At 52.8% G+C, this 23,060-nt stretch overlaps 2 protein-coding genes across 2 annotated transcripts; one reads left to right on the top strand and one right to left on the bottom strand.

The window, feature by feature from the left end:
- Positions 1 to 3,061: 3,061 nt before the first annotated feature.
- RPL35 (ribosomal protein L35) lies at positions 3,062 to 7,548 on the top strand. The gene is made up of 4 exons (XM_011221113.3): positions 3,062 to 3,192; positions 3,644 to 3,780; positions 5,077 to 5,158; positions 7,367 to 7,548. The coding sequence occupies exons 1-4, from the start codon at positions 3,190 to 3,192 to the stop codon at positions 7,514 to 7,516; spliced, it is 372 nt and encodes a 123-aa protein (XP_011219415.2). The 5' UTR covers positions 3,062 to 3,189; the 3' UTR covers positions 7,517 to 7,548.
- Positions 7,549 to 7,841: 293 nt separating this feature from the next.
- Positions 7,842 to 12,543, bottom strand: WDR38 (WD repeat domain 38). Its single transcript, XM_034663730.1, has 9 exons — positions 12,416 to 12,543; positions 11,772 to 11,892; positions 10,326 to 10,442; positions 10,121 to 10,248; positions 9,734 to 9,814; positions 9,347 to 9,478; positions 9,118 to 9,267; positions 8,078 to 8,125; positions 7,842 to 7,970 (listed from the first exon to the last, which is right to left on the bottom strand). Exons 1-9 carry the CDS (start codon positions 12,482 to 12,484, stop codon positions 7,842 to 7,844), a joined length of 975 nt encoding a protein of 324 aa, XP_034519621.1. The 5' UTR covers positions 12,485 to 12,543.
- Between the last annotated feature and the right edge of the window lie 10,517 nt (positions 12,544 to 23,060).

Raw genomic sequence — 23,060 nt, 5'->3', positions numbered from 1 at the left:
TTATTTATTTTTTTTAAGATTTTTTATTTATTTATGTGACAGCCAGCCAGCGAGAGAGGGAACACAAGCAGGGGGAGTGGGAGAGGAAGAAGCAGGCTCCCAGTGGAGGAGCCCGATGTGGGTCTCGATCCGGGAACGCTGGAATCAGACCCTGAGCCGAAGGCAGACGCTTAACGACTGCACTACCCAGGCGCCCCTGTACTTTGACCTTTAATAAAATTTAATAGTTAATGAAATGTGACTCGTTTTTATTGTGTCAAATACTTTTCATTGAATTGTGTCTACACATAAAAAAAATCATTGCCAGGTTATGATGCTACCTAAACTTGGGTGCTAAAGATATAGACTCTTATGCTGGTAAGCAGGTGCTGAATAAAAGTCTCTGGGATCCTGGAAACAGGCAAAGCCCACCTGCCTTTCAGCTCCATTTCTTTTTTTTTTTTTTTAAGATTATTTATTTATTTATTCGACAGAGATAAAGACAGCCAGCAAGAGAGGGAACACAAGCAGGGGGTGGGAGAGGAAGGAGCAGGCTCATAGTGGAAGAGCCTGATGTGGGGCTCGATCCCATAACGCCGGGATCACGCCGTGGGCTGAAGGCAGACGCTTAACCGCTGTGCCACCCAGGCGCCCCCAGCTCCATTTCTTGAAAGAAATCTTTGTGACCCAGGAAGGCCACAAGACAGCAGAAATTCATATCTCCAGAGCTTCCTGGTCAGAAGGAACTTTAAACCAGAAATGCCCATTTTATAAGTAAGGAAATAGCCCATTCTGGTGAATGGAATAATGGCCCTGCTTATGACTGTGGATCTCCCAGTCATGGAGGCAGAATTTTAGAAGTCTATGTTAGGGATGACTGCATGCTGAGGGTATAAAAAACCACGCAGAGCCTGGCAGTACCTTAGATAAAGTGGTCAAGAGAGATGTCCCTGAGGCGGTGACACTGGTCAAGGATCTGAAAGAAGTGAAGGAGGGAGCCACGCAAAGGCCCAGACACAGGGCAGACTTGGTATATTCCAGAAACAGAAGGGTCATACTGGAGTGCAAGAGTGAGAAGAGATGAGATGGAAGTGGGGGGTTGAGGGACTGCTGTAGGCTGAGGAAAGGATGTGGTCTACCTCATGGGACAACACTGGAAATTCTAGGCAGTGACATGAGCTGACTTAAGTTTGAAAAGGGTCCCTTTAACAGCTGTCTTGAGAATACATGGGAATAAGAGCTAATAGCGGAGGGGTGATTTAAAAGGTGACACCAGGAATGTCTGGGTGGCTCAGTAGGTTAAGCGGCTGCCTTCGGGTCAGGTCATGATCCCAGGGTCCTGGGATCAAGTCCCACATTGGACTCCTAGCTCAGCGGGGAGCCTGCTTCTCCCTCTGCCTGCTGCTCCCCCTGCTTCAGCTCTCTCTCTCTGACAAATAAATAAAATCTTAAAAAAATAAAAGGTGACACCAACAGTCTAGTGACAGGCAATGGTAGCTTAGGCCAGGCAGTTGTCATTAAGAGTGGTGGGAAGATGTTGGGTTATTTTGAAACTAGAGCTGCAGAATTTGCTGGTGTGTTGGATGTGGCATTGTAAGAGAAATGGGAGTCACAGATAACTTCCAAGTTCAGAAAGATGTGCACAATCATTAGCTCTAAAAGAACTATAAGCATTTGGAAAATATGACAGCAAAGTTCCTGTGCACCATTTAACTTCCTTTTAAGATTAATCCATGCCAAGATTGCCCTCTGTCTGCCCTCTCTTCCCCATACCCACCCACGTCTTGGAAGCCTGCCTCACCGTGGTCTGTGGCAAGGCTCATTAATTCATTGATCCAACAAGCATCCATGTATTGGGCCTGGAGACTAGATAAACCAAATCAGGTGTTAGCCATGGTTCTACCAGGAAACTTCCAGGCTGGCTGTGGAGACAGACACATAAACATTTAACTCAGGATATATGGGGCTAAAGAGAGGATTGCACAGAAAACTTAGAACACGGGGCACTTGGCTGGCTCAGTCGAAAGAGCACTACTCTTGATCTCAGGATCGTGAGTTCGAGCCCCATGATGGATGCAGAGATTACTATAAACAAACAAACACAAACGACAACAAAACAAAAACAAAGTTTGTGACAAAAGGGAGATAGTATCCCAATTTAGTCCAATGTGCTAAGGCACATTAACAGAACCCCATAAAGGAATGGAAGAAGGCTTCCTCACACTTGACGGCAACAAGGGGCAACCTGGCTTTAACCAATGCTCTGAGAGGTGTTGGTGCATCTTTGTCAACGGCAGTGGAGTGGCACTAGAGTGATTCATGCTTGCTGGTTGAGGCAACAATGAAACTGCCCAGTCAGAAAGCCTGCTTTGTGAATTCTCCCTTAACTTTTAGGGCCCAACTTAAGTGCTCATTCCACTGGGTACATTAATACCAATGATATTTTGAGTGACTGTTATACATTAGATCTTGTGCTGAGAGTTTTCCATGTTCCTAATCCTCAAAAATACCCATTTCTCAGGTGAAAAAACTGAGACTCAGAAAGGGGAAGGTATCTAAGAGTCTTAGCGAGCACGAGGCAACAGAGCAAGAATTTGAAACCGGGACGGGATCACTAAAAAAAAGGCCTTGAATGCTCTTTCCCCTGCTACATGCTGGCTCCACTAGAACGGTTTATGGAATTGGGAGTACAGCTGTCTGATCCTGCTTCTCCCCGTCCACTTCGGATTTTAAATTCCTCCAAGGTAGCAGTGTTAATTCATCTCTGAAAACCGTCAACCCTCATCCCCTCTACCCCCAGGACACTGGCGCCCAGCACAGAGCAGCGGACTGGGCATCCTGCAAGGTCTACCGAATGAATGAATGAACGAGTAAATGAATGGACGAATTCGAGTCCTCACTGTGCCATCTCCGGTAAGCTGCCGGTCACTCCAGGCCTCGGTTTCCCCAAATGCTCTGCTCAGGAGGTGAGGCGGACCAGAGCAATCGCAGCTGCGGGGCTCCTCCCGGCAGAGCTAGACGCGGGACCACGGCGCTCCCCGAGGCGAGGAGAGGGGTGGAGGAGTCAGGGGCGGAGCTAGAGCTCCCTCGCTGCGGGGCCGTTGGCTGCGCCCGACGCCACCCGGCAGTAGTTGTGGAGGTCAGCCCCGCCCCCTTCCTCTTTCCCTCGGTCTCTTTCCGGCGGCGGCAGCAGCGGCGAATTGTGCGGCCATGGTGAGGGCGATGGAATCGGGTGCCATCCGCGCGCTGTGGGGCTCGGGGCCTGGGGTGGGGAGCTCGAGGTGAGCGCTGGGGTCCCATCTGCCAGCCGGGCCTGTAAGACGGCGTGCGGAGTGGCCTCGCGCCGCCACAGCCGGTCTCCCGCCCTCTCCCCTGCTGGCTTGGGCCCGGAGAGCTGAGCCCGCGCTGCTGGCGCCTCCGTCTTCCCGTTTGCGGAATGGGGGTAGCGGCTCAGCCTCGTGGCCGACCTGGGCGAGGGCGAGCCCGCCGGGGCCTCGGTTACCCTGCCCAGGGCACGGCCTAGGCGAGGGAAGCCGGGCCCCCAGCGCGCCCTCCTGGGGCTGGTCGCGCCGCAGGTGGAGGGGAGGATGGCCNCGTGGGGGGGGGGGGAGGCGGCGGAGGCGGCCCTGCCGGGTGTTTGACCCACACCTGTATTTGCGCTCAGGCCAAGATTAAGGCTCGAGACCTTCGCGGTAAGAAGAAGGAGGAGCTGCTCAAACAGCTGGAAGACCTGAAGGTGGAGCTGTCCCAGCTGCGCGTCGCCAAAGTGACAGGCGGCGCGGCCTCCAAGCTCTCCAAGATGTGAGTGAGGGCGGCCGGTTCTCTCGTGTGGGGGACACATGTGCATCGGAAGCATTTGTGGGTTTTCGAAGCTGGCTAAAGGAAGCGGTGGATTAAGTGATCCTGTAACGGACCCGTGGGTTGGAATGCCATGCCGGTCCTGACGGGACACCCGCTGTGTGATTTTCCTGTTGTGTGCCTTGGACCATTTGGCCTTTTGCTTGGAGTATCTTTGCTCGGCTTCTCTGATGGGAGAAAGAAAGGCTTGTCCTTCAAAGACCCTTTTTCACGCTGCCTTGAAAAGTCTGACTGGACCAGTTTTTTGTTTGTTTGTTTGTTTGTTTTAACCACCTCGCACTAGCACTTGACTTTTTTTTTTTTATCTCACCCTCCCTCACTTGGTAGGTGGGTACCCTGCGCCCACCCCTCACTTGAGTTGTAGTTACCTTATTGATTTACATGCATCAAGCATCAGGACTTGGGAAAGGGACGTGGGTTTGGAGTCCGTTGAACTGGGCACACATTCCTATTTTGCCACATCCTACCTAGTGGGTGTGCTGACTCAGCACCCAGAATTTTTGTTCTGTTTTGTTTTCTTCTATATAATGGGCCCCTAACAATGGACCTCTGGTGCTTGGAGGGGGGTTGGATGAGTTGGGGAACACAAGTTGCATTCTGAATCCTCGAGACTGTGTTTACCAGTGATCTACCTAGTGGCCGTCCGTCAGCCCCCCCCATGCCTCCTATTCAACGTGACTACAGATCACTTATTCCCAGCCTGTTCCTGTGTTCATCCTTTCCCCCCATCGCCTGCCTTTCTTTCCTTTCCTTCCGTCCCCTCCCTCCCCTCCCTTCCCTCCCTTCCTTCCTTTCCTTCCTTCCCCCCCTTCCTCCCTTCCAAGCGGCCCCTCCTCTGACTCCTTAATCTGGTCACCCAGTTTGTGGCATGATTTCCCACAGTCAGCTCATTCAGGTTAGGCATTGCTTAGGTTTTCATACCTCTGAGGATATTTGGCTCGGGATGGAAGATCTTTCCTGATCTGCCCTCCACTTCTGCTCGGTGAATACTTGACAGCTTCTCAGAAGCCCTTCCCTGTCCCTGCTCATGAGATGCCCACCTCCTAGAGTCTTCGGGCTGTATCTCCCAAACACCTTCCTTCTGGACTGGGTTAGGTACCTCTTGGGTGAATATGGATGAGCTGGTGGGGGATACCCCTGCCGTATGACATCTGGGTCAAGTCCTGAATATAAGATGCCTTCGGGGGGGGCAGCATTGTATGTCTGCACCACCTTCACTGATGTCTTTCTGTTTTGTAGCCGAGTCGTTCGCAAATCGATCGCCCGTGTTCTCACAGTCATTAACCAGACGCAGAAGGAGAACCTCAGGAAATTCTACAAGGTGAGTCTGGGCTGGGGGAGTTAGAATGCTTAGCTGCAGGGAGCAAAGTTCTAGCCCTCCCTTGGCCAGAAGGGTAGTATAAAGAGCTTCTGCTGGGGGCCGTGGAACTGGGCGTTCCAGAGCCTTCCCAACTTGTAGGTGGGTTTGCTTCTTAACCCACCATCTTGCCACCAGCATGGCACGCAGACTGCATTTCCTCAGGGTTGCAGTTGGCAGGAAATCAGCAGTGTGATGGGAGTCTGGCTGGAGCCTTGGGTTTTTAATTCGTCCTCACCTGAGTGAGTTTGGGCAGTCTGTGAGGATTAACTTTAAATGTGTTAGTTGTCTTACCAGCACTATCTCCATCACTTTGAAGCACCTGAGACGCTCATTTTTCAGATGGGGACCTCAAGTTGTAGAGAGGTTAAGTTGCCCAGAGTCACCTACAGATAATTGAGTGATTGGGTCTACTTTCCAAACCATGTCTTGGAGAAAGGCGGATTGAGTGCTCCTGGGAGATTTCCACAGGTGTCTGGCCCCTCAGCCTAGGATTTTTAAACCATTTTCTGGTCTTGTCTTTTTTTTTTTTTTTTAAGATTTAATTTATTTATTTGACAGCATAGCAGGGGAGCAGCAGGCAGAGGGAGAGGGAGAAGCAGGCTCTCAGAGTAGGGAGCCTGATGGGGGGCTCGATCCCAGTACCTGAGCGAAGGCAGACGCTTAACGACTGAGCCACCCAGATGCCCCTGGTCTTGTCCTTAAAATCGGTGTTAATCAGGGCTTAAGCAGTGAAGCAGAACCAGTAGGAGACTTTATATGTATGTATACATCCATCTGATTTATTACAAAGAATTGGCCTATGTGATTGTGGGGGCTAGCTATTAAGCAAGTCCAAAATCAGTAGGCCTGGCTGTCAGGAAGAAGTTCATGGGCAAGCTGGAACCCAGATGACACAGGTTGAAGCTGCTATCCTCAGGTGGGATTTCTTGGGGAGAGCCTCTGCCCTGCATTAAAGGCCTTTGAGCTGATCAGATCAAGCCTGCTCAGATTACCCAGGATAATCTCTCTTAAAGTCAGTGGATTAGGGGCTTTGAGTACATCTGCAAAATAGCTTCACATCAACATCCAAGTTAGTGTTTGAATACTTGGAAGCTTTGACCTGTCAAAAAAGCCATCGTGGTCGTGGGCTGGCTGCCTGGGGGATACTAGCATGTACTGTTGGGTGGGGGGTGCTCCCTCCCCTGGATGTGTATACATTTGTGTGTGGGAACGTCTTTCTGAGAATTGGGCTTGAAATTCTTTGATCAGGCTCTGGGGTGATCATGCAGAGGTGACTGCCTGGAAGAATTGTCTTCTAGTGAGTGTAGCCCCTGCCAGGCACCACTCAGTCAGGGCCGTAGGTGAGGCCTCTGCCCTGTGGTAGTGCTGCCCGATAGACTCTGCAGTGCTCGTAAAGCTCTCTGTCTGCGCCGTCTGGTAACCAACCTCTGGCCACATGTGGCTGTGGTGGCTGAAGGCCTAGGTTTTTAATGTAGACCGCATGTGTGGCTAGTGCCTCGTCTGGTGGACAGCAGAGCTCTGAGGGTTTAGTAAACCTGAAATGGATGAGGCCTTGACTTGTGCTGCCGATATCAGGGATGTGGGTGGACAGACTCATGCTTCCAGACCCCCACCTTAGAGCTTTCCCTCCTCTGCGCAGCTGGTCTCTGCAGCTCTCTGCCCTGAGGCTGTTACCCATTTGCCTCACCCCTATCCTGTGCCTCCCACTCTGAGCTATTGGCAGTTTCCAGAAAGCACCTGAACTGCCATCCTGCGGGGCTTTTGTGCATGCTGTTTTCTCCCCGTGGCACTGGTTTTCACTCAAGTTGCTTGCTTTCTAGGCTATTACCAGTCATTAGGTGAAACCTTCTTAATCTCTTTCCTCCTTCCCAGCAATGGGCCACTTGTTAGCTGTTCAGTCTTTCCCATCAGGCTCGGAGCTCCTTGAGCAGGGGCCAGATCTGATTCATCACTAGGACAGCGCTCAGCAAAGGGCCTCAGTCCCCTGCTGGTTTGGGTGTACTATGCCTCCTCACACTCAGGTGTACAGAGTAACCTCCGCACCCCAGTGGCCTCCTTCAGTCACTTCAGCATCTTCCGCAGACCCCCCAGCAGCTTAGTTCCAGCATCTGCTGCCACAGTAGCTCCTAACCCCTGGTGCTCAGACTCCCCTGCTCTCCCATCACCCAGGGTAAGAAGTACAAGCCCCTGGATTTGCGTCCCAAGAAAACACGTGCCATGCGCCGCCGGCTGAACAAGCACGAGGAGAACCTGAAGACCAAGAAGCAGCAGCGGAAGGAGCGGCTGTACCCGCTGCGGAAATACGCGGTCAAAGCCTGAGCACCGACGTCAATAAAACACAGACAAACTGGCTGGTGGTGCTTTGTGTTTGCGGGCGTTTCGACTAACTGTGCTGGAGAGGTGGGCTGCTGTGCCCTGGCTGTGGTTACCAGGGGTCTGATGGGTGTGAGCGGCTTCCTTGCAGCAGCTGGCAGCCCTGGCGTGGGGTTGTGACATTCCTGGCCACGGGGATCTTGTGGGTGCTCTGTTGTGGTTGGTTTGGGGGTTGTGATGTGGAACTGCCCTTACTGTCCTTTAATGAGTTCATTCTGCCAGGGCGCATGCGCTCCGGGCAGGGAGAGATCAAGAGCCATTTGTGGTGATGTTATATCCGAGAGGCTCTGGGAGGTTTGATAGAGCGGTGGACTTCACGTCTTGCCTGGTCAGCAGCTCCAGACACTAAGAGTTTCCCGTCTGGGGTGAAGGCGCAGGCATGGGCCACATCCAGGACTCCCTGCCAAAAGCATTTCACTAGGCTCTGGGGATGCATGTCCTGCTGCCCCCAGCCTCCCCTGGCAGGCCTTTTACTACACCCTTGGGTGCTACACCCACAGGCCTTACCTTCAGGGTCTCAATGCATTTTCCTGTATTGCAGTCCCAGACTTTCACCTGGAAATAAAAACAAGCAGAAGGGTGGGGAGACCTCACCCCACAAGTCTGGCATCCTTGAAATCACTTTGGCATGAGTTCTAGCCAACCTCTTAACCTCTTGGCCTGGGTTTTGTTGTCTGTGAGGTACATTTAACATGCTCAGCATAATATGCAAAAATTCAGTGCAGTGCAATTTCTTTACCCTGAAGCTATGATGAGTCGTCTCTTTTTTTTTTTTAAGATTTTATTTATTTATTTGACAGAGATGGAGACAGCCAGTGAGAGAGGGAACACAAGCAAGGGGAGTGGGAGAGGAAGAAGCAGTCTCATAGCAGAGGAGCCTGACGTGGGGCTCGATCCCATAACGCCAGGATCACGCCCTGAGCCGAAGGCAGACGCTTAACTGCTGTGCCACCCAGGCGCCCCTGTGATGAGTCTTAAGAATGTCAGTGCCAGGCAGTGGTACAGTCGGTTAAGTCTGATTCTTGGTATTGGCTCCGGTCATGGTCTCAGGGTCATGAGTTTGAGGCTGGCATTGAGCTGAGTAGGGAGTCTGCTTGAGATTCTCTCTCTTCTGCCTTTTCCCCCCTCCCTGCTCCCATGCATGCTTTCAAACAAAGGGGGTGCCTGGGTGGCTCGGAGCGTTAAGCATCTGCCCTTGGCTCAGGTCATGATCTCGGGGTCCTGGGATTGAGCCCAACATTGGGCTCCCTGTTCAGTGTGGAGTCTGCTCCCTCTTCCCTTCCCATTAGCTTGTGTTTTCATGTTTGCAAGCTCTCAAAATCTTTAAAAAATAAAAATTAAAAGTCAGTGCCACTAGCATCTGGGCCAGCACAGACCTTAGTGCCAGGCACTAGGTACAGAAGTGGTTGGCACCTGAGTTCTGCCCTTGGCACCCTCCTATTTAGGGCAAATAGGATGTGAACATCTCTAGACTGCTGAGGGCTCTGCTAAAGGGAGATGTTGGGTTAGATGTTGCCAGGAGGATGGGCCTGGGCAGGTGGGCTTACCATATGGGAGTAGCCAGCGCTGGCCAGCTGTGACGCATCAGGGGAGAAAGCTATGCTCTTCACCCAGGTAACATGGCCCTTGAGCTGAACAAGCAGGCTTCTGGTAGAGGGCTTCCAGATGTGGATGGTCTTATCCCAAGAGCCAGAAGCCTGGACAGCAGACAGCTCTAAACCCTTGGGTCTAGAGCCAGCAGGGGGCCAACCTGGAATCCAGGGCAACCCAGCTCACCAGGAGGCCCGATGCCGAGTAGCACAGGCAGCTGATGTTGCCACTGTGGCCCTCCAGTTCTTGGTGGAAGATCACTGGGGTCCCCATCCGCAGGTCCCAGATGCAGATAGTGGAGTCCCAGGAGCCAGTGGCCTGCAGACGTCTGCCATGAGCATGAACCAGCCAGCCCATGCCCACCATTGTGGTTCCTAGCTGGCCAGACTCTGAGAAAGCAGGCATTCTGAATCCTGCTGCATTTCCCATCTTACAGATGAGGGGACAGGCTCAGAAGAGCAGAGTCACCCAGTCAAGGTCTAGAATTCTAACCATGGCTCAGCCCCAAGTGGGAAAGTGGGGGTGGGCTCCAGGTTCCTTGAAGTAGGGCCAGGCAGAGGTGGTGTGGCTCACCAGGGAGTCTGAGCCGGGTGCGAAGTCACTGCTCTGGATGGAGTCTCGGTGGTCTCCCAAGTGGCGCAGCATCTGGCCGGACTGCGGGAGAGAGCCTTGAGCTTTGGAGGGCAGCCCAGAGGTCTCGTGCTGCCAGGTTCTAGGCCTCAGATGGGTCAAATCAGGCCCTCCTTGCGGGCTGCCTGGGTAATGTGATGACACTGGGTCTGGGGAGACTACCTGGGCCTTGACAGGAGAGGAAGACAGTCCATGCCGGGTGAACCTCATGGGCAGATGGATTGCCAGCTGTGGGCAGTGAGGAAGATGGAACGACCTTTCTGGGGCCACTGTTGGGGGTGGGGTGTGTCTCCCAGTCGCAGGTCCCGCTCTGGCCACCCTTCCACGCACCTGTACCTCCCAGAGCTTCACCCGCTTGTCCCAGCCACCCGATGCCAGCTGCTTGGAGTCAGGGCTGAAGCTGACTGTCTCCACACTCCGCTGGTGACCTGCAGATACCGGATTGGAGAGGGAACAAGCTGGAACGGGACACCGCAAGGTCTATAAAGGAACCCAGGCCTGGCTGCTTGGTTCCTGTCCCATCCCACTTACTCACCCTTTAGGACATGCAGACACTTAGTTTCTGCTACATCCCACAGACGGATGGTACAGTCACAGGAGGTGGTGGCAAAAAGGCGGCCATCAGGGGAGAAGCGGCAGAACTTCACGGGGCCTGGGTAAGCAGCCATGGTCAGGGAACAGGGGTGCTGCCCTCCACTTTTGGCCCTTGCTGGCCGGCCCCTGCTAATCTCTCCAGCCTTATCTAACCTACCTTCCCTTCTAACCGTTCTAACCCTCTCACCCTCCAGCCACCTGGCAAGTCAAGCTTCCGTGGCTTGGTCTAAAACACCCAACCATAATTTGCCCATTTGTAAAATCAATACCAAAAGCGAATGCAGGCGCCTCCCAGAAACTTTTTGAGAGCCCACCCTGGGTTCAGAGTCCCAGCGCTGGACTTCTGTATTAATAGCATTAGTCAATCTGCCCAGTAATTACCAGATTTTTTTTCTTGTCTCGATTATAGTAGTTATATCTACTGAGTCCTTACTGGGTGCTAGGCACTTTGCTTGCATTATCTCATCCCATAGGGTAACAACTATCCCTATTCTAAAGAGAAGGAAATAGAGGCTCAGGTGACACGACTTACGATCACAGTCAAAAAAGTGGTTAAACATAGAAGAACCTTAAGGGATATTATGCTAAGTGAAATAAGCAAGTCACAAAAAGGAATACTGTATGATTCCATTTACAAAAGGTACTTAGAGTAAATTCATTGAGACAGAAAGAATGGGTGAAGGGAGGAATGGGGAGTTTAATGGGTGTGGGGTTTCCATTTTGCAAGATGAAGAGTTCTGGAGACAAGTTGCATAATGAACATACTTAACACTACTGAACTGTGCATTTAAAAATGGTTAAGATGGTTGGGGCGCCTGGGTGGCACAGAGGTTAAGCGTCTGCCTTCGGCTCAGGGCGTGATCCTGGCGTTATGGGATCGAGCCCCACATCAGGCTCCTCTGCTATGAGCCTGCTTCTTCCTCTCCCACTCCCCCTGCTTGTGTTCCCTCCCTCACTGGCTGTCTCTATCTCTGTCAAATAAATAAATAAATAAATAAATAAATAAATAAAATAAAAATGGTTAAGATGGTAAATATGTGTATTTTTAAACAATTTTTTTTAAAACTGGTAGGATTGGGGCCCCTGGCTGGCTCAATCAGTAGAGGGATTCTTGATCTCAGGGTCATGAGTTTGAGCCCCATGTTGGGTGTAGAGATTACTTAAAAAATTAAAAACAAAAAACCAGTAGTAGGATCTGAGTCCAGGTCTGTCGGAGTCAAAGGCCCCAGGGCCCAGGTCCTGTGTCCTTGCCCTTCTGCTCCAGCCCTGCCCAGGCTGTCTTGTCTGGATGCCCAGCTCAGATGTCAGAGGTCACTGTGATAGGCTCTGTAGAATGCCAGACAGAACCACCGGCCTCTGCGTCCACATGCAGCCCGAGGAGCCCCACCTGCGTGGCCACTCAGCCTCCACAGCAGGCGCCCGCTCTGGGTCTCCCAGCCATACACACAGCCATCCTCAGAGGCTGTGAGCAGCCTCCTGCCATCCGGAGAGAAGGCGGAGGAGTTGACCTGGAAGGAAAGCACAAAAGTAGCACCATCCTGGGCTCCCTGACCCCAGACTCCAGGACCAGCCCTAAACACTGCCCCAGGAACCCGGGGTGGGAGCTTGGACTTAAGGCCTCACTCTACAACCAGAGCCCAGAATTCAGGAACCGCTCTTGCAGTCTGAGGCAAGAACTTGGAGCTCTCTCTGGAATCCTGTGAAACCTGAGCCTGAAGGTCAGAGCCCTCACTGAAGGTAGAGGCTGGAGCCTTCTCTAGAAGCAGAGCCTGGAACCCCAGAGCCAAGAGCCCATTCTAGAGCTGAAGCCCAGAACTAGGAGTTCAGGATCTACTCTAAGCCCCGAGTTCACTTCAAAGCCAAGGTCAAAAGAACAACTAGAGTCAGCCAGGAGTTTGAGCCCTCTAGAACCAGAGCTTAGAATCTGTAGCCCATTCTGGAGCTGGGGGTCAGAGAACACCAGGCTGACTCAGGAACCACTCTAGACCCAAAGCCAGGAGCCTAGAGTCGGCAGAGCCCGACTGGACTCACCTCCCCGTGGTGCCGGCCGAAGAATTTCACTCTCCCCACGGCCAGCGTCCCTGGGGCCCCGCTGTTCATGGGCCCCAGGCCGCCCGGCCGCTGGTCCGGTCCGCCGCCCGCACTTGGGAAAGGGTAGAAGGGATGGAGGAAGTTGTGTACAAGCGGTCTCCATGGCAATCGGGGCGGGGCGCGCAGCCGCCGTGGGGTCGCTGGGAAGCCGAGAGGACAGGTTGGGAGAGATGGTTCTCAGCTTCTGGGAGGTGGGGCTGCGGCGGGCCGAATTAGGGACTGATCCGTCCGGCCGCTGCGAGCCGGACCTTGTGCAGCTCCCACCGCCGGGCCAGACGACGCGCACAGTGGCCGCTAGAGGGCACGCCAGCCCCACACACCGCGCCTGCCCAAACCCGCGCACAGTGGCGAGCAGTTTGCGGAGGGCTCCCAGAGCGCTTTGAAAGGAGCCAGTTTCCCCTAGTGCACAATGGGGTGGTTCGTCCCTTCCCCTGGGACTTCAGGCTTGAGCCAAGGGCAAGGCCTGGCACATGGTGGGTGCCCAGGAGAGCCACCCTGGTGCCAAGACCGCTCTCCTCCTGGAGTGCCCAGTACTGAGTGCCTAGTACTGAGGTTGAACAGCTCCCATGGAGGGAGCTGGACCTGAGAGCCAGCTCTGCCTTGCAGAATGTGGGGGAGCAAGGGTAGTGTGTGTAAAGCACAGGGCATTAGAAAGTGGGGTCACTTGTTAACATCCTGGCAGCTGAGAATGTGGAGGATGTGGAGGTGGTGGGAGGAGGTCCCAGGAGCTGTCAAGTTCCCCGTTGGATAGTAGAAGCTGAAACCAGACAAGAACAGGACTTGGTTTCAATGTTCATTTTACAGATGAGGGAACGGAAGCCCCACACGGTGGGGGGACCTGCCCAAGGTCACTCAGGCAATAGGAAAGGAACTGGGCCTTTAGCCCATGTTAGTCTGACTCTGTGGGCCTGTATTAGGACCATCTGCCATGAATTCAAGGGCCCTCAACTCCGGGTACATCTGGGAAACTGAGGCCCTGACGGGGCAGATTTGGCCCAGTCATCCAGCATCTCTGTGAGGGAGCTGGGGCAAGGACCCAGTCCCTTCCCCACAATGGGACAGGGGTGGAACAGAGACACCCTCCCTCCCACTGTCCACTGGATTCCAGGCTCCCTGGTGGCAAGGGGTGGGGCAGTTGGGCTTTGGGAGCTTCAAACTCAAGGGTTCCCAGCCATGACTCACACCCCTCCCCCCCAGACCTCTTTGCCAGATTCTTCGCACGAGATCCACTGTGCTTTTGCTCTATTTTAGGTCCCAGACAGCCTGGCAGGAGAGGGGGTGACAATGGTGGCTTTGAGGCGGCCCCACCCCCATCCTAACGCCAAAAGGGCCCAGGTCACTGAGTTGGCTCCTCAAAGACCCATCTGAGTTGGGCCTATAAGGCCACCATCTCATCCCCAGATGTGAGTCCATACACAGCTCCCCATAGCTGTCTGGCTCCCCAGGCCATCTCCTCCTCCATCTGCACAGGCACCCACCCGAAGTCCAGCCCCATCTGGCATTTCCCCAGCCAGCTGGTTGTTCCTGCTCTACCTGGAGGGCTCAGAACTGCCTAACCTAGCCCAGCCCATCACTCCCAGTGTTCTGTGAAGAGACCTTGTCCACCAGGCCCAGGGACTACTCAGCTGGTAGAGGTGGAGCTGGGTTAAAATCTTTTTGGGGGGAGGGGCACCTGGGTGGCTCAGTCAGTTAAGTGTTTGATTTCAGCTCAGGTCATGATCTCAGAGTCGTGAGATTGAGCTGCATGTCCGGCTCCACACTGAGCATGGAGCCTATTTAAGATTCTCTCTCCCTCTCCCTCTGCCTGCCCTTCCCCCTGCTTGCATGCTCTCTCTTAAAAAAAAAATTATTTATTTGACAGAGAGAGAGAGAGAGCACGAGAGCATAAGCAGGGAGGAGGGGCAGAGGGAGAGGGAAGAGCAAACTCCCCGCACCTTAATGGTTGAACCCAGGATCCTGGGGTCATGATCTGAGCCGAAGGCAGACACTTAACTGACTGAACCACCCAGGCTCCCCACTGCCCCTTTTTTTAAAGTAAGCTCAATGCCCAACGTGGGGCTTGAACTATTCACCACCCCAAGATCAAGAATCACATGCTCCATTGACTGAGCCAGCTAGACACCCCCAGGATTAAAACCTTTTTGCTTGACACTGGATTTTGTGGCTGGAACTACCCGCCAGAATTCTAAAAGCCAAAGCATGCCCAGCTCTCCTGCCACATCCTATCCCTGTGCCCTGCCCTCCCACCCCCACCTTGTCCTTGAACTCAACTACAAGGGCCCTTTTTCCCATCCCTCCAGCTTCACTCCCAACTGGGTCCTGTGCACACAGGGTTCCCCGTCCTCTGGCCTGATGCTTAACTTGGGATCTAGCTCAAATACCACTTCCCCTGGGCACCTTCCCTTGCCCATCCCCCAGACTAAGTCAGAGCTCCTGCCCCAGAAATGAGGCATTTGAGCCACAGGTCTGGATTAAACCCGAGTTCTGCCAACTACCAGCTCTGCGTAGTGGACAAGTCACCTGATCACTCAGTGCCTTGTTTCCTCAACTGTAAAATGAGCATGCTCACAGTGTTTGTCTTATAAGGAATTAGTGAGATGGTGCCGTCAAGGGCTCCTGGTATGCAGTAAACACTGAAAGAAGTGGGGGAGGCTGTGAGAGCCACAAGCCTAAAATCCAGACACGAAGCTCTGAATGCCCTTTGCCAAGCTCACCCAAGCAGCCCGAAACCCGGGGATACCTCACAATATAGTGAGAACCTAGTGCGCGGGGGCAGTCTGACTCCATGCCCAGCGGGGCTGAGGGTTTGGGCAGAGGCTGCACCGGCAGCAGGGTGTGGCCCATGGTGGGGGAAGGGAGGGCGAGAGTGGTGGATCACAGTCACCATGGCAGCAGAAGTATTTCACTGGCCCAGGTTCTGCCCATGGGATTAGGGGACCCCGATTCTAGCCTCTCCAAAAAGGTTCTCGGGGGATGTTTGCCACCCCTTGACTCTCTTCCTTCTCAGGGAGCCTGCCACAATCTCTCCTCCCCAGCCCAGATTGTCTGGGGAGGGTTTTTTTGCTGGCCTTTCCTACTCTCACTTCAACCCTTGAAGGTGACCCACAGTCCTGGGACCAGCCTTGCCTCTCTTCTTTTTCTCAAAATGCCTGTCTTCCTAGGCCCCTTGGTTCCCTCTCAAACTGCCATGAGTACACAGCCACTCTAAAGAGGAAACTGGAAATTCAGAGAGGGAAATTACTTGCTCACGGTCACACAGCTAGAAAGTAGTTAAGCTGAGATTCAAACCTGTGTCGATAACCCTCAAGGCCTTGGCTCATTCCTTGCACCAGACACTCTTTCAATATAGCTTGGGAAAGTTGGGGTATGGGCCCCTGTCAGCCCCCAAGACACACCCCCCACCCCTGTGAATGGGACCTCACTACCCCTCAGGACAGCCTATCCCATCATAAGAAACTCCTATTATTGGAAAGTCCTGGATGAGTCAGAATCTGCCTTGTACTGTCTAACAGAGTGGGAGACAGGCCCAGCCTGCAGCCCTGCAGTTCCACTCCGGGGACACAGCCAGCTAGCTCCAAAGGGCTGCAAACAACCCAAACAGTCAAAAACTGTAGAAATTAATGATTGCATAATCAAACAATGGCAGCTCCCCGGCCAGGGAAATGAGCAAAATGTAGCTCTGCGCAGAAACATGCCAACGTCTCACACACATGCTTGGCAAAAAGCAGCGGGGCTGAAGATGCTCTAGACACGACCCCATTAAATAAAAATCAAGACCTGCCAAAGGCAGCGCTCCATTACTCAGGCGTACGTCCATAGGTACTGAAACTTCAAGAAAAGCAAGGAATGACAAACTCCCAAATCACCAGAATGGTTAACTATGAGGAGAAGGAGGGGGCGCAGGCGGTCTGGAACAGTACTCGCTCCTGGTGATATTCTGGCTCAAAGCTGGGCCGTGGGCATCCAGGTATTTGTTGGATTATTCTTTAATACTCCACCCTGCCTATCTGGCCCTTGCCCCCCCCCCCGCTTCTGGCTTCCTCACCCCCTCCTTTGTTCCTTGTCCCCACCACCCCCAGTCCTGAGCAGTTTAGTGCATCACCCAATGCCAGGGTTGGGATGCGCTTTCCCACAGTGCCCCAGGAAACAGAGAGGGCTGTTTTGTATTGAAAGCCATTAGAGGGAAGGTGGAAAGTCAGATGGCCCTGGTTCCTGCCAGGTTTCCGGCTCCCAGCTCCAGTCCTAAACTGCCATCCTAAACTGCACCTATTTCCTTGAAGTGCTGTTTTTGCCGAGTGAGCTCCATTGTGGTTTTGTTGTTGTTGTGTATTGTTTTGGTTTTGGTTGACTTGCCTCCCAAAGGGCTTTGGCTAAAACGTCTCTGTGATTTTCACAGCTGGTCCCCTACTATTGTGTCTTGGGGGCTTCTTCTCTGGACTTTCCCTGCAGTTACTTGCACATAGGGATCCTAGCTTCCCAACTGGGATCAATACCTGGGCCACCTTTATTGGAATGCACTGTACTTGTCATTGTCCCTCCTACCCAAGTGTGGAGACCAGACCTGGAAACATGCTCTCTGTATGGACCGACAAGTGCCAAGTTGAAAGGTACTGTCATTTCCAGTTTTCTAGACACTCAAACTCTAGCAATGCAGCTGCATTACTGGAGGCATTTGTCTTTTCAACAGCTGCATTATTCTAGTGACTCAATGAATTTGCAGTGAGAGCTTTTTTCCCACGAACTACTGCCCAGCCAATTCTCCCTCCCTGTATGGTACTTGCACAATGGATTCATCGGAAACACGCAAAACGTTACGTTATGCTAGTTAAATGTCATCTTCTTGGATCCCAACCAGCCATCTAGTCTTGAAAGCATTGTACGTCTGACTTCCATTGCACGAAACATTGATTCCGCCACTGCGGCAGCTGAGAATTTTACGAGGTCTTCCGTGTCCTAAATTCAACTGTGAAAATGATGATCAGTGGGAAAGGATATAGACAGAGCCCTGTGGCCTACCACTAGAGACCTCCGATTCTGTTTGGTTTTTTTGTTTTGTTTTGTTTTTGCACTCATCCATACCCAACCACGCCCATGAATCATGAACTAACTGGGTGGTGAAGGAGGGCGCACTCCCTAGGAGCAGATTTGGGTAAGGAGGAGAGCAACGAGCTCCTACCTCAAGCCGGGCTCTCTGGTTGCAAACAACAGAAACCATCCATGGCCAAAAGAGACCATATGGAAAGGCGCTGGGGGGAGTCAAAGATGAGAAAGACCGCAACACTGACACGCCAGGGAAAGACAGGAAGCAGGGCAGTTAAGCCAGTGGCCCAGATGCTGCAGGATCCTTGGAGAGCATATAATTGGTCCAGTATGGGTCACGTGCATGCTGGGGAGCGGGGCACCTTGATTGGCACTCCTGGTAGGATCCAGGCTTTTACCCCCAGCTCCACCTTCCTCTGCTAGTGTATCAGGGATCTCCAGGCTCAATACCTGCTGTGGGGTCAGGAGCAAGATGAGCAAGAGGAGCAAGATGAGTGTGCACAAATCTGGCTCCATCATCCTTCCTCTGTGACCTCGGAAGTTACCTAACTGTTCTGTGCTTCCTTTTCCTCATGTCTGCAATTGGGATAATGATTAATACCCACCTCCTACACTTGTTTTGAGGATTGAGTTTTAATACATGCAAAGTGCTTGAAACAGCGTCTGGCACATAGTAAGTGCTCTGTGTTGGCCAGCTGTGTTGTTAAAGTATTATATCGTGAATCCATGGGGTAGCCCAAAAGATAGGAAGATAAACTCCCAGGTCTTCCGGAAACTCTGGGGGTGTATCTGGAAAGGGCGCGGTTGCTCTGTTGGTCAAGGAGAGCGGCAAGAACATAGCGGTTTCATTCCCAGGGAGCCTCCTTGGCATTTCTAGTCACTGCGTCCTTTTCTGAGCACTTTTCAGATCGCTGCTGGATAATCTGTCCAGACTGCTTGGCAGTCTGTGTTGAGCTAATGAGTCCATGATTGCTGGACTCACTCTTTCTAGAAAAGTGGGACTGCAGGGGCTTTCTTCTGTCCTGGCTCCTGGCCGCTGGCGGTTCTTTGTGATACCGGAGTTAAACCTTCTGTTCTGGCTTTCCTGGCGTACGATTTGCTAGACCTAGAAACTTGGTTGTATTTATTTACCTTACTATATTTTTAGCATGTTTTTTTCTAAGACTGTTTTTCTGTTTGGGTAGCAGAGTGACCCGGATGCTAGAGGGAACCTGAGAAGCTCAGGGGGCTTGACCACCACCCACTCTCCCGAGCGTGGGCCGGGGCCCCCAGCCAGTGTTCCAAGCTCTCAGGTTCAGGGACGCTTATCCACAGGGCTCTTGGGCCAATCCCACGTTCCAGTAACTCTTACAGAGAAGAAGAAATCTCTGAGGCCCTGGGACAAGCACCAGGAAGGTCATGAACACACTTCTCGTGCCAGGCCCAGATTAGGATGGAATGAGGGGGGCGGGGGTGGGTGTCTGGGCAGGGCCTCTGTGACAGGCTCATCCAACTTGTGGAGACAGGGCCTCAGCCTAGCCAGAGAGGACTTTTATGGTATTCCATTTATTTCATTTTTTAAATTCTTTTTTTTTTTTTAAGATTTTATTTACCCATTTGTCTGAGCGAGCACGCACAAGCAAAGGGAGCGGAACGCAGCGGGAGAAGCGGGCTCCCCTCCAAGCAAGGAGCCTGATGCGGGACTCGATCCCAGGACTCTGGGATCACGACCCAAGCAGAAGGCAGATGCTTAATGACTGAGCCACCCAGGTGTTCCTGATTTTTTAAATTCTTAAAACATCCTGGGCACAACAATGTTAAAGAGCAGTCTAAGGACAGAAGGGCAGTTGCCCGTTTTCCCAAGCGCCCAGTGTGGTAGCTATTACTCTTCAGGCGAGATCTGTGCGGGCCTCTCGTACAATTTCAGACAGCACTTGGCCCCCCATGCCCCTGGGGTTGTGCAGATGGAAAGCATGGGTCCAGGCCTCGGGGAGGGAACCTCGGTCTGACTTCTCTGTGTCTCTTCTGGGCACTACATTTCTACACAGCTTTACCCCTAGCACACAGACCGATGTTTTTAATTTAAAAGACGTTTTAAATTACACACTGCCTACAATATATATAGAGAGAGAAGGCTAAAAAAGAAAAGACGCAAGTGTCCATTCACTCCCCCATACCTCCAGCTTCACTCCTTAAAGGAGGCAGCTATGAACAGTTGGGGGTGTGGACATCCTTCTACTGACTTCGCCTTTGAACCCTGTCTTCCCTCTGTAAAGTGGAAACAGTGACGCTTGGTCCATGGGGCTCTGGGAAGGAAAGGGTTGCCTCGTTAAATGAGACAAAGTAAACAGAGCCTGGCCTGGGGCCTTGTGCCTAATAGGTGCTCGGTGCTGGTTTCTCAGTGGTTACCAAGAACTCGTGCCCCTTCAGGCCTCAGCCACTCCATCTGTCTCCCCAGCTTACAGCCTGGAGTCAAGCCCCACCTACTGCTTTCTAGATGCATCCAGAAGAAATTAGCTGCAGGCCAACAAAAATCAGGGCAGGAGAGGGGGTGAAACTCACGGCTCTTAAGGGCCTGCCTAGGGTGATTGATCTCAGATGATACAGACAACTGAGTACCATCTTATTTTTTTGCAGATGAGGACACTAAGGTCTGAGTGGGGACGTAACTTCCCCCCAGCCAGCATGATTGGTGGGTGGTAGAGCCAGAATGGAGGCCAGGCCAGAGTCCTAAACTGTCCTTCCAGCCGTGCCACCCCGACTGTGCTCAGCCCAGGCCCAGAGGAGGTCTTGAAAACGCTTTCTGAGTGATGAGACGCATGAATGAATGAATCAGTAGCTACTGTCTCTCCGATCAGTACAGCTTTGGTTTTCCTTTCATATACCTTATTTCCTGTGATTTTTTTCACAATGACCCCACCTGGCAGGAAGCTTCACCCCCATTTCACAGATGGGGAAACTGAGGTTCAATTTGCCCCAAGGCAAGGAAACAGAACCAGAACTGAAGCCCAAAGTGGCTGAACTCAGAGGCCCTGTGAACTGTTTCCTCTGGCCCCCACTGCTCTCTCTACGGTGCCTGGGCCAGCTCGGGGGGACCTCCGGAGGAGGCTAGTATGGGCGGGACATAAAGCAGGTGCTCAGCAGATATTGATCCACCAGATGCTTGCATGAATGACCTGAGAAAATGTATGCATTATTTGTTTGGTTGGAACCAAATAAATGGTGAGGCCTTCGAACACTTGCTCAAGTCTCCTGATTGCCCATCCCTACCCCAGCTGGCTTCAGCCTTCCCTGAATCCTATATAAAGAGGTCCCAAATGAAGCTGATGTCTAGCTCCTTGGTTTCCCTGCATCCATCCTGGCTCTGTGGGAGAAGAATTGGGGAGAAGGGTGAGGTCTGGCCCAGGCTCTGGGGCATCTGTGAAGGTATCAGACCAAGGTTGGCATCTGGTGGCCCTACCCTCACCTCCTGGTGTTTTGGGGGAACTTGACCCTACCCTAGAAAGTACCTAGGAGGGCAGATCATCTGGCAGCAGAGCCCTGAGAGATGAAACCAGTGGCACCTACCCTGGCTGACTCAACAGCATCGGAAAGACAGGCATGGCCACAGCTCTGCTCACAGAGTTGGACTAAACCCTGTCCTACCTCATTGAGTCCTCCCAGTGTGGCCCCAGGTGGGACCTGGACCAGCCGTGGCCTGACACTTGACCCAGAGAACTAAGGGACAAGAGCCCCAGAATGGGTGGTGACTCCTATCCCCTGTCTGTCCCTTCGTCCCTGGGCTGCTGACACACCTTGGGCCCTGAATGGAGCTCCTGGAATCCCACTGGAGCTGGGAGCAAGGGGCTTGGCTTCAGGACAAAGTGGGGAAGAAAGAGGGGATGGGCATGCGCCAGACCTCACACCAGCCTCTCTCTGCTTCCTTCCCCCTTTTTTCATTTTTTCTTTGTTTCTGTCCTCCACCTCCTTTGCCTTCCTCCACTTAGATCCCTCTCTCCTGCTCTTGCCAAATCCTGCCCCTCAACCCCTGTGCTCCTGCCACTTGAGCTCTGGAAGGCCTGAGAGAGGTTAGGGAGGAAGACTGGGCTATCTTTGTGCAGTCAGAGAGGTCATCTGGGAGGAGACTATGGGCTTCTAGGCTTCTGGAATTAAGGAGGTATCTGTCAGATACAAAACAGGGAGAAAAGATCTGGAAGGCAGAAATGGGGTGTGGGCCACCTGGGGGAACATCTATGGGAAGCAAGAATAAGAAGCTGAAAAAAGGTGCAAGAAATGGAGGCCTTAAATGCCAGGATAAGGGTGTTGGCTCACATCCCCTAGGCAGTGGTTCTCAGAGTAAATGTCATGGAACCCAGAGGGTGCAAGAAGGAACCTGTTAGGGGGGTGCACCTGGGTGGCTCAGTCAGTTAAACTTCCCGCTCTTGATCTCAGTTCAGGTCTTGATCTCAGGGTTGTGAGTTCAAGCCCTACGTTGGGCTCTACACTGGGCGTGGGGCCTACTTTTTAAAAAAAAAAAAAAAAAAGGAAAAAGAAAGAAGGAACCTTGGAATTCCTTGATGGGGTAAATGAAAGGTTGGGAAGAGGAGACCCAGGTGTGAAATTCTGGGCCCCTGGCCCTGCTCCAGCCAGAATGACTCTAATTTCACAACATTTATGGGCTGTGCTGCCACAAGTTCAGGGTGAGCAATGGGGAATGGGGAATGGTATTCAGCAGGGACAAGGGGGTGGCCCAATGTGGGCTTTGGGAAGCTAGGCTGGCTGCTGGAGAGGAAGAACTGAACTCCAGAGGTCAAGTAACCCACCAGGCCTTTGTGCAGAGGTTCTCTGGCCTCCTGACCTTTTCTTCTCAGGCCACCAGGAGGCAATCATAATCATAATAACCCAACCATCACCGTGCCGGCAGGTGCCATGTTATGCACATTATATTACATTTTCACACCAGGCAAATACGTTTGCAGATGGGGATATCGAGGGCCTGGCAGAGGAAGAGACTCAAAACCAGGGTCACCAGCCAGCTTCAGTGGCAGTCAGGATGCAGACCCCGGGGGCTGGCAGCCACGGAATGCCGGGCCCCCTTGGGCAGCCCAGAGCAGGTGTGGAGCAGCTGCTGTGGTGTCCGATCCCAGCTGGAGCCTCTGGCAGCTACAGCCCCTCTGCCCACCTGCCCTCCCAGCTGTCTCAGCCACACCTGGCACCCATGTGCCCTGTGGCAATCTGACCAGCCTTGTGCTGTCCTCCAAGGAGACAGCTGGTAGGTGGGGGATGGGAGATAAGGGTAGGGTGGGAAGCAGAGCTCCTGCCAGAAAGCAGGAGCCAGCAGGGCAAGGAGAGTCCAGCAGCCTCCACTTGCTGTGGGACCTTGAGTTCCTTGGGCTAGGGCTGCTCTGAGCCACCTGGAGCTGGGGCTCGAGGATTAACTAGAGGCAACTTGTGGCTTCCTGGGCTCAACTCTTCATGCCTGGAACAGTGCCCTGGCCCCCACAGGGCAACACCGAGCCCTCCACCCCGCTCCAGAGTGATGGGAATGGAACTGACCAGCTCTGTGATCCCAGGCCAGTGTCTTAGC

Source organism: Ailuropoda melanoleuca, chromosome 7, assembly GCF_002007445.2.
Source record: "Ailuropoda melanoleuca isolate Jingjing chromosome 7, ASM200744v2, whole genome shotgun sequence".
Classification (NCBI taxonomy): domain Eukaryota; kingdom Metazoa; phylum Chordata; class Mammalia; order Carnivora; family Ursidae; genus Ailuropoda; species Ailuropoda melanoleuca.
The sequence above is the reverse complement of the archived record's forward strand: the minus strand, read 5'-3'. Positions and strand labels throughout refer to the sequence as shown.